Genomic DNA, 11946 nt, shown 5'->3' on the forward strand with positions numbered 1-11946 from the left:
AAGTTGTTAGTAGTGAGCTTTCTCGATCAAGCTCAACATGTCAGAAACCATTACGGGCATCAAGGACACTAAAGACTTTAGCATTGTGGAGCTTTGGCAGTATGTCCTCTATTGTCGGTAGAGGGTAGTGACTACGTTTCAGAGCTTTATTCAAATCCTTTGGATCAATACAAATCATGAGCTTGTTGGGTTTAACAACTACAACCATGCTCGACACCCATGGTGTAGGTTCAGTTACAGGCGTCAACACACCTAAATCTTTCAATCTCTCCAGCTCAGTTTTCACTCTATCGCGAAGTGCAATAGGCACCTTTCTAGGAGGATGTACCACAGGCGGTACCGTTTCATCAGTAATGAGGTGATACTGTCCCTCTAAGCAGACATCTCATAACTGCTGAGGGTCTGAAACCCGATCCAGAAAAAGTACGGGCAGTGCTAGAAATGCCCAATCCAACTGACGTCACTGGAATCCGACGTTTTCTAGGGTTTGTGAATTATCTAGGCAAATTCCTTCCAGGATTGAGTGACAGATGTGAACCGCTACGCAAATTGACAGTACAAAATGTGGAATGGTGTTGGTTGGAAACCCACAGTAAGGCTGTGGAAGAAATCAAACGATTGGTCACGTCGTCGCCCTTACTTAGATACTATGACCAAAAAGATGAACTGACACTACAATGTGATGCCTCTGAAAAAGGTTTAGGAGCCGCCATAATGCAGATGGGTCAACCTGTGGCGTATGCAAGTCGTGCACTGACAGATGTGGAAACGCGTTACGCACAAATCGAAAAAGAACTACTAGCAGTGGTTTTCGGCATGGAAAAATTCCATCAGTTTACATATGGGAGACCGGTAACTGTACAGAGTGACCACAAGCCATTAGAGATGATCCTGAAGAAATCTCTACAAAATGCACCAAAACGCTTACAGCGATTTCTACTAAGGCTGCAGAAGTACAACTTTGTACTCACGTATAAGAATGGTGAAACTATGTATCTTGCTGACACTCTGAGCAGGGCATATCTTGATGTCGGGGACAAAACAGGTCAGCTGGATGATACAGAGACTGTAAATATGGCACAGTTCTTGCCAATCTCGGAACCACGACTGCACGAGATACAGAAGCAAACTAGCACAGATGAGTCGTTACAAACTCTCAGGGAAGTCATATTGGAAGGTTGGTCGGAGTCCAAGTCAAAGACACCTGCTCTCGCGCAACCATACTTCCATGTCCGCGATGAACTTGCGGTCCAGGATGGAATTATCTTTCGTGTGGAACGCGCTGTGATTCCTAGGACACTAAGAGCAGATATTATGCAGAAAATTCATTCTTCGCATGTTGGAGTCGAAGGTTGCCTGCGGAGTGCACGTGAAACAGTTTATTGGCCAAGAATGAACTTTGAGGTACGCGACTATATAGAACAGTGTGGTGTGTGTCGTTCATTTGACACAAAACAACAGAAAGAGACTTTAATCTCACATGATGTACCAGATAGGCCTTGGGCTAAACTCGGGCCAGATCTGTTCTATTTTGATCAGAAGAACTACCTAATTACAGTTGATTATTTCTCAAATTATTGGGAAATAGACTACCTACAGGACACCACATCGAAGACGGTAATCCGAGCCTTGCGTAGTCATTTTGCGCGTCATGGAATACCTGATATTCTGTGTAGTGATAATGGTCCTCAGTTTAGCTCTGATGAATTCCGACGTTTCAGCAAAGAATCCGAATTCGATCATGTTACCTCGTCGCCAGGTTACGCTCAAAGCAATGGAAAATCTGAACAAGCAGTCAAAACTGCGAAGAGGTTAATGAAGTTGGCTAAAACTTCACACAAAGACCCATTTCTGGCACTCCTTGATTTCAGAAACACTCCGTCACAGGGTATGGACAGTAGCCCTGTACAGCGTCTAATGAATAGGCGCACAAAAACGCTGATGCCGACTAAAGCAAGTCTTTTGAAACCAGAAGTTCAGATGTCGTCAAATGCAAAGAAACAGTTGAAGGGTGTTAAGGAACGACAAGCTTTCTACTACAATCAAACTGCGAAAAACCTGAAACCTCTAGGTAATGGAGAAGTTGTAGGAATAGCTCCACATGAGAGTATGTTAAACAACCAGATAACCTGGAAACGTGGTGTTGTAAAGGAACAAGTTAACAAGAGGTCATATGATGTCACCACTGAGGATGGAAGGACGTATCGGCGAAACCGGCGTCATCTGAGACTGTCAAAGGAAACTTTCACACCGAAAGTTCAGGATTTTGGACCGAATGTGGAAATGGAGAAGGAACCACATGTGGCCCAGGAACCACATGTCGAGACCAGTTTGGTACCACCACCTGAAGCACCACCCAACATGTCTATCAGGACCAGGTCAGGCAGACAGGTGGCTCTTCCTTCGAAATTTAAAGATTTCGATCTGTCCAAGTGATGATTTCATTAATAACAGTGTTAACGTAAAAGTGTTTAATTTTGTTCGCGAAACAAACAGTTTCAAGTTTAAGTTTTAATATTGTGGTATATGAACGTGTTTGAAAAGACAGACAATAAGTTACAGTACATACATACTTGTATGGTGAAGCTCGGAAGTACAAGTATTAAATCTTTTCAGTGTTTTTAGTACTTATTACAGTGGAACAGTTCTAATTACCATTAATGACAATATAGTTTTGTGCAGTAGAAACTATAGGACAAATTCTTTATGAACTTTATCGAAAAAAAATATTCTTCTAGAATTTAAAAACTCATAATTTCCTACCTAGAGAATTTGTCGTATGAAAGTCTAGTCATTTCAGTTTTTAAGTTAATTTGTCATGTAATTCCGTCTTAATTTTAAAAGGAGGAAAGATGTAACGCATCTTATATTTCGTTCCGCTACAAATGTTTAGTCTGTAATATTTACCACGATGCGCACGCATCAGGTCAGAGAATAAACAGTCGTCCATGATTGATGTTGTTTGAGTTTCCCATCCAGCATCCAGCCGGTAGTTTAGATGATTACATCTATAGAGTCAGTGCGGACATGAAACATTTATCATAGACTAGCTATATCACTATGTTGTGTTTTATTATGCTTCACCTATAGCTAGTACTAGTAGTAGCAGGTGATCAGATGATAATGCACTAGTGATGGAGGCAGTTGATCTAATTGATCACCAGGTTAGATCCCAACCCAATTCATCAGCTACAATAATGACCCATGCTTAAATGTAACCAAGTGAGGGGCAGAGCTAGGTATTCACACACATTTATTGGTGTTATATAACTGGCCTCCCCATTACAGTAACAAATAACCTATGCTATATATAGTCATATACCTGTTTTGAAAGTAAACTTATAGTACACACTCACAAATTTACAAACCTAACAGCAATACCGCTCTGTCTTTAAGAAGGGTCAGATAGTGGTGCATCCTTCACTTTTGGAATGATACACATGTTTGAATAAATAAAGCAAGAATGGAATGTCGGTGTGTTGTTTTAGACAATTAAGTTCTACTACTAGATGAACAGGTTTTATATTATATGCTGAGTAGACAGTTTGTAGGCCTATTCTACCAACCTCTATGTAGCCAGCAGTTCATATCAATGCTATACTTCGTGTCGGACAGGAAATCAATCTTTGATTTTACACACAATTTTATGGAACTGTCATTGTCAAATCACAGACATTGGCAACTTGTTTTTCGCTCAGACTTTGTAATGTACCCAAATCTTTTTAAAATTGATTTTCATATACTCTTCTATGCTATGGTATAGCGTTGTCTGGCTGGCTGAGTGTCAACAGTATTTTGTCCACAGCATAGCTTACTATGTATTCTACTTATATTCACAAAGCTTGCTACACTATATATCTTTGGAGGGTGGAGTGCCATGCACTGATATCACATCTTGAGTCCCATTTTAAAGCGTAATATGGTGTTTCGCTCACTTTTGATTCATTGCCATCTTTCACGCATGAATGTTCACCAACTTTAATCTTGCTGCTGTATGATCTTAGGGAAATTCAATTTCAAGGTTGTTTTCAATATGTGAGTACACAGGACAACATAAATTATATAAAAAAGGATATAAATAATTTCCAATTAAAATTTGCGATCATATTGATTTTACACAAGTCTATCTGTTCTTCTTCATCTTGCTTCTTTAATAACTAAATGTTATACAATGAATCTAAATGGATACTGCATGGTACCTGATTGGCATACATTGCCTCCATATTACCCATGTTTATGATCAATAACTTCCAGTATCATTTTCATGAATCACAAGTTTTTGTCACTATCAACTCAACTTTGTCATTTGTTACTTTGAAATTTAGTCTGCCCACTGCAAGTGAGATCAAATTTTACAGTTTACCATCTGTTAATGATGTATATATAAACAGTCAACAACCATTGCGACTAACAATTCCTGTAGAACGTCAGTATTCTGACGTTTTATTGACTTTTTTATATCGATCCGTTGTCGATTAACGTCAGAACTCTGACCCTCTATTATATGCGGGAACTAAGCGTCCCACGTCTATGGGTCGTTCTTCAAACAATATTTTAGAAACAAATCATCATTTTCACATACATGTCGCACATGGATCGAAAGATCTTTTCTTTATGCACATGATGAACATAAATTACATGCCTCAAACAACCAATACAATCACTAAAAACACATTTTTTCAAACTTACTCTGTTTTACTAAAATCTCGACGACCTACGTCATAACGTTGGGTAATACCTTCGGTAACGCAATATCTCGTCAAGTCAGTAGACATTGCTCATGTCCTAATTTCCATTAAAAACATGGGTTGGTATAGAAAACATTGGAAAATAGTGTTCGTAATGATCTTTGAAACATGTTATTGATACCATCTAGTGCATAAAGAATAGATATTTCGATCCATGTACGACACGTGTGTGAAAGTGACGATTTGTTTCTAAAATATCAGTTTGAAGAGCGACACAGGTGCGGGACGCTTATTTCCAGCATATTATAGAGGGCCGGAGTTCTGACGATAATCGACGACATACCGATATAAAAAAAAGTCGATAAAACGTCAGAATAATTCGGACTAGTCAGTAAGGTGTGGCTTGATAAACAGCAAATAAATGGATCACAGACAGGTTCAAAGTTCAGCACAGAAAAAGAAATAAAAACATGGTTTGTAGCACCATAACGAAAGGGACACGCCATGTGGTTAGGTTTCAACAAGGGTAGAACGAAAGGGACACGCCATGTGGTTAGGTTTCAACAAGGGTAGAACAAAAGGGACACGCCATGTGGTTAGGTTTCAACAAGGGTAGAACAAAAGGGACACGCCATGTGGTTAGGTTTCAACAAGGGTAGAACAAAAGGGACACGCCATGTGGTTAGGTTTCAACAAGGGTAGAACAAAAGGGACACGCCATGTGGTTAGGTTTCAACAAGGGTAGAACAAAAGGGACACGCCATGTGGTTAGGTTTCAACAAGGGTAGAACAAAAGGGACACGCCATGTGGTTAGGTTTCAACAAGGGTAGAACTGAAGGTACCAATAGGATAAATACTAAATATGTATATTCCCTCATTATTTTGATGACATGTGTGTACAATCAATACTGTTCGGTGTAAAAGGAGAAAGTATGCTATTAATGAATAATGACACCAATATGTTTTCATAAAAGTTAGGTCCGTTTTGAAAGGAGCTGATAATGTTAGAGTGATTAGTTTAAGGAATGTTGGCACAATATTGATTTGATGAAACTTTGAAATGAAACAACAAAAAATATTCAACTCCGACCTATTCCGTCTTTGCGTATTGCAGAGTTATCTTCTCTTGGGAGCAGGTATTGATTGTTACGTCATTGGTTTGTGTGAGAAAATTACGTCGTTTCTCAAAAATTGATGACGTTACTCTCACAAACATGTGACGTAACAATTAATACCTGCTCCCAAGAGAAGATAACTCTGCAATACGCAAAGACGGAATTGGCAGCCCAAGTTTGGAAATATAGGTAAATCTTTAAAAACTGACTTTTCTAGTATCAATGAAGGGATTTTAATCCATATTGGTCTGGAGCATCCCTGGGCCAGAGGGACTCGGCGTTGTATAAAGGAACAGTGTCGCACCTTTTGGGCAAAGGGGCAGGGTCCGATAGGGGAGATAGAGGTAAATCTTCAAAATCTTACTTCTTGAGCATGGTTTAAAGGATTTTGATTTACTAATCTGACTTTGTCTAGAACAGAATTGGGTCAAGGGGGTTCAACTTTGTATAAGTGAAGGGTGTGCCCCTACCCCCTCACATGCGGGAAGAGGGGCAGGGATCTGCAGGGGAAATATAGTTAATTAAAACTGTAAAATCTTACACTTTAAGTTACAGTGAAGCCATTTTAATGTTATTGGTCTGCATCATCATTTGGCCAACAGGACTTGATGCTGTATAAATGGGGACAGATTGGTAGGACCCAATAAGGGAAATATGTGTAAGCTTTATAAATCCTTTTTCCTGAGTATGGGAAAAAGGATTCTTAGGGCATAGGAGTTGGATAAATCGTGATTATCATAGGGGCAGGGGGGTGAGACCCAATTGAGGGAACATAGAAAGATCTTAAAATTCTACTCTTAGGAGTAACAAATTTTACCATTATTTGGTTTGGAACATCCTTTTAGGAATTTAATTATCATATTGCATAAAGAGAGGGTGTTAATGCCAATAGGTTTAGTGGAATCGGGCCTAAATTGGGAAAATCCTTTTCCTTGAGTTCAGGTTAAAGAATTTGGGCCTTTATTTGACTGGAGCTACTTTAACTCAAACACAGACATCATAGTACAAGGGGAGGGTGCGGCTATCCTGGAGACATAAGGGTGGGGCCCAATTGGGGAAATGTAGGTAAATCCTAGTTCTTGATTATGGATCAAGTAAAATTAATCAATTTAACCAGAAGGATCTTTAGGTTCTCCTAATATCATGGCTTATTGAAGTGAAAAAGTAATTATGACAGGGCATATGGTAAATTAACCTTGAAAAATAATTACGTTTAAGTAACCTGATTTTATTAATGCATGTTTATTGTCAGATGGGTTATGCTGAAGTGCTTACATTTTGAGATTGATTGAACATATGCTATTTTATAAATTCAGTAGGATTACAAATTCTATCTTAAATGCCAAAAAACACATACAGTTACGGTATACAAAATCAAAGGTTGTACATGTGTGTTCTTGAAATCCACTAGCCTGTGTCAGATTAAAAAAAATGCATATAGGCTGTTAAGGCCCCTGGACCTCCTGTTTAAGTTTCATGATATTGAGAAAGCTTCAGGCATGAACCATATCATGATTCCCATGTTGTCATTTCAAATTGTCAAAACTAGGCTTAAAAAACAAGTGTTTGCTTGCAAAGCTGTGTCATTCAATTATAACAAGGACTGTTCCTCAAAGTTTGGGAGTACAAAGACAGGTTGTAAGGACATCCTGTTATGATCTCATTTCTATGGTTTATGTAATACTAATAGAAGCCATCCCTGATGCGAGGTATGGATAAGTAAGTTAACCCAAGGGATACAAAATTGAGCAGGAGACCTTTGTGGAGGGTCTTCTGCTCAATATTTTATCCGAGGGCTTATTACCTTATCCATACCTCACATCATTCAGGGATAGATTATTATTCTTGCTTATTACCTAAAACCTGTAAAAGCAGCTGCTCTTCTAGTAAAGTTGTAAACTGGCCGCACATTTCTCATTTGCATATGAAGCCTGAATGCAATTGTTAATGAGGTCAATGACCCTGACTGACCCCAAAACGTCATAAAATGACGGCATAAACAATAGCATGACACCGAAAGGTCACTATAATTCCCCTGATAGTCTGCATGTGTAATTCCCCTGATAGTCTGCGTGTGTAATTCCCCTGATAGTCTGAGTGTGTAATTCCCCTGATAGTCTGCGTGTGTAATTCCCCTGATAGTTTGCGTGTGTAATTCCCCTGATAGTCTGCGTGTCTAATTCCCCTGATAGTCTGCGCATATATATAAGCGATCCAGACCTGTGTGTTGGATAGAATTTTCCAGCAGCGCCGGAAATGTGGATATGCAAGAAAAAGTTGTTCATTCTTTCTGATAACTTTTCAAATAAACAGCATACCGGTTTATTTAACAAGAGAGCTTAATTACATTCAATATTTCTTTATTTATAACAAAAAAACAATATGCACTACATAATACATCTGGGCCTTGAATTATACTTTTTTTTGTATAGTGAAATTAATATCATTGCAGATTTTGATTGGAAATGATTCACATCTTTTTATATAATTATTTTGACTTGTGCACTTACATATATATTGAAATTGAATTTCCCTGAGATTATGTCTCATACAAAATGTATGAGAGCAAGTTTCCAGGGACAGGATGATGTTCTTAAATCTTTCACCCCCAGGTAACGTTAGTAGTCTCTATGATACATTTATTTGGATGAGTCCATTATGGTCTACAGTGGTGAAAGGGCTAAACAAATCCCTGCAGAGGGAAATGATTTTAAAACAGAAATCTTCAAAAATTAGTTTTAAACAACACTTTCATCTTACATGATTATAATGTTAAGATGTAAAAAAAACCTAAAACATAATTAGATTATCTGTGTAATTGTAACCTGTTTCAAGGTCTTCGAAAATTGATTTTGTCCTAAGATGACAACCTGAAGATAGAAAACACTTGAAGCTAATGGCACACCAGCTAATGGTAAAGCTCATTGAAAGATCTCAACGAGGGTTTAAGTGGAATGCTGTGTTATCTTCAAAAGCATTACAGTTGTTAATGGCAAGCTGTCGTGCAAGCTGTCTTGAAATGATGTGACGAAGTCACTATTCTCTGTTGTTAATGGGGAAACAAATTGAAATCTATAGTTTAGTTAGAGACGTGAATCGGGCAGAAAAGTGTTGTATAAGCAATGTAGACTTTGTTAACTGTATGATGTATAGCTCCTAATATTAAGTATGCACGTAAAATACCGATTTCATTAAAGACCTGTCTATGAGAAATTAGGTAATTATATTGATGTGAAGTTTTCATGTCTGCTCATCATTATATTGAAAGGTTTATCACTAGAGAATTATATCCACTGACAAACAATTATTTAGAAGGCAGAAATGCAGTTAAATATTATATTATGGAATATGTAACCGAGAATACAAAAGTGTGATATTTAGTACGCTTTGATTCGTATATATATACCGTTATATATTTTTTTTAAATATATATATATCCAAATTTTTTTTTTCAGGCTAAGAAGAAAAAAGTGTGATGCAATGTAACTTACCAAGATAGTTAAGAAGATTTTTCATTACAGCCATATAATGTGGCCCCGAGTCCTAGTGCAGATGTACTGAATATCATATGCTGACTAATCCTTCATGTGTCAGATAATTGCTGTTTATATGGAATCATGTTGTTAACTACAGCATTTGTGTTAGATAATGGGACACATCAGAGACAGGACTGCATTGACAACTGTCTTGATAACTGAGCACAATTCTGACAACAAGACCCCAGATGACAGTGATTTAAAGTGCAAAGAATTGCTAGTCATGTCACAAATGACAAGCGTCTTGTGGCGGCGACTCCAATAATCTCACCAAACTTCAAACGAGAGTGGTATAGAGGAAGACAGACTGCTTAAGCCGAGGACTTGTGATACTCCATTCTATTGACAAACATATGCATGGTGATGTAACATGTACATGAGCAATGATGTCAATAAAATAAGATATTTTTTATATATTGACATGTCAGAGTTTTGCCTATTTTTGACTGAGTAGAAGACAATATTTGCTATATATGTGATACGTTTGTGCATTCCTTAAGATTAGGAACTCAGAATAGTAATGCGACTCCGACATTTTGTAACTCAGAATAATCACCATCAGATCAAAAGATAGAAGACATTTTATTTATCCATGCTCAAAAAGACTTTCTGCGAAAAAAGTGAATTACAAGGATGAGTATACCATAAACAAAAAATATATAACAAAAATCTTTACTTTTATGCGACACAATATGGCCCTAATATTTGGTTTTTATTTGGTTGGGGTTTTATGTTCTCCAAACAGTTAAGGTCACTTACAGACGGTAGACCTACTGCAACACACCGAGACTGTTAACTGTATACTTGTCCGCCTTTTATTTGAAGAATGTAGTACAAATTGGAAGCAAGCTTCTTTTTAATGTCCATAAGGCTTTAACTATCAATGTTTTTCAAAGTAATTATATTGACATTCACCAGTAAAATCTTCCGACACTGATAAAGTAAATGTAGAGTTAAATTTGTGTTTGTAGTGCAAGCTTGTTTGCTGTTTAGTTTGTTTAAAGTACATTGAGCCGTAACCTTATTTAATATCACAACTGTGAGATGTTTTTTCAACAAACATTTCAATTTGAATTTTGTATAAGCCCACCGGGTTTCTTGTTTATTGCGCCGATATGTTTTTCGAGAAGAAACGCAATGTCGGCAAGATTCTTAAAAATTAAATACTGTAAACCCCTGGTATGATTAAAGTCCTTTTTAATCTATTTGCTTGGAATGCTATGTATGCTAGTTGTAAATTTGACAAAGCATTTGGTCTCTGTCCTCAGTCCATCTCTCTCTCTCTCTCTCTCTCTCTCTCTCTCTCTCTCTAAAACCTTATGTACTTTATCCTCATACAGTGTAACTTCAACAGACTCTGTTAATTGTTGTCGCTTTTGTCAGAACGTTGAGCTAAATGAAACATTAAAGATTCAATGAGCACTCTAAATATTTTCTTTTGATATGTGTTAATGCAGTTGATTTTCAATTTGCGTTCGTGAAGGTTTTAAATGAAAAACGTCTTCTAACCACTTGGATAAGTATCCACTTCATAATTGGAATATAGTATGGAACACATCATTAGCAGACTGTTGAGTTACATCAAATTAAAAATCTGCATTCAAAGCATATATAACGGGTTTTTAGATTTTGATGAAATTGAATTCTATCTTTGCTGTGATTTGACTAAATAGATAACATTGTCAATTAAGCAAACTCATTTCCCTACCATTAGTTGTTGTTTTAATAAGAACGAAATTCATGGGGAAAATAAGTTGCACTGCAAGATGTTTTTCTTTGTAACAAGAAGACGAATGTTTTTGCAATTTAAAAGTAAAAAACGTTTTTAATGTAAAATATGTTATCTGCGTTTCAAAAAATTACGATTATACATCTGTTTCATTTGTACACACCTTAAACGAAATAACGCTTACACACATGGAAAGTTCTTTTCTAATTTCAATCATACCTCGCTCAAGTAGACAGCTGATTTAGATTACAGGCATCACTCAACATCTACAACACCTTTGATTCTACCCATTCGCCATCTACAACACCTTTGATTCTACCCATTCGACATCTACAACACCTTTAATTCTACCCAAAAAACCGGCGTCCGTCCAGCGTCAACATTTTACTTTAAACAACTTCTACTGAATAACCACAAGGCCCATGCTGATGATATTTGGCCAGTAGCATGCTGGAATTAAGGGCTACCAAGTTTTTTTCAAATGAATGACCTTAACCCACTTTCAAGGTCACAGGGATTAAATATGTTGAAATCTTCAAACAACTTCTCCTCGATAACCAAAAGGCCCAGGGTACTGATATTGGGTTTGTAGCATGCTGGGATGAAGGGCTACCAAGTTTGTTCAAATGAATGACCTTGACCCACTATCAAGGTCACTTGGGTCAGATGTCTTAAAATCTTCAAACGATTTCTTCTTAATAACCAAAATGCCCAGGGTACTGATATTGGGCCTGTAGCATGCTGGGATGAAGGGCTACCAAGTTTGTTCAAATTGAATGACCTTGACTCACTTGCAAGGTCACAGGGGTCAAATTGTTGAAATCTTCAAACAACTTCTCCTCAATAACCAAAATGCCCAGGGTACTGATATTGGGCC

At 37.5% G+C, this 11946-nt stretch overlaps 1 protein-coding gene across 1 annotated transcript in view; it reads left to right on the plus strand.

The window, feature by feature from the left end:
* LOC110443388 (cyclin-dependent kinase 10-like) overlaps positions 1 to 9760 on the plus strand; it is a 33692-nt gene extending 23932 nt beyond the window's left edge. The window contains exon 17 of the mRNA XM_021487573.1: positions 9260 to 9760. Coding sequence (XP_021343248.1) covers positions 9260 to 9280 — 21 coding nt within the window. The 3' untranslated portion in view covers positions 9281 to 9760. The remainder of the gene's footprint in view (positions 1 to 9259) is intronic.
* The last annotated feature ends 2186 nt before the right edge of the window (positions 9761 to 11946 follow it).

The sequence above is a fragment of the Mizuhopecten yessoensis genome, unplaced genomic scaffold (assembly GCF_002113885.1).
Source record: "Mizuhopecten yessoensis strain PY_sf001 unplaced genomic scaffold, ASM211388v2 scaffold716343, whole genome shotgun sequence".
Lineage (NCBI taxonomy): Eukaryota > Metazoa > Mollusca > Bivalvia > Pectinida > Pectinidae > Mizuhopecten > Mizuhopecten yessoensis.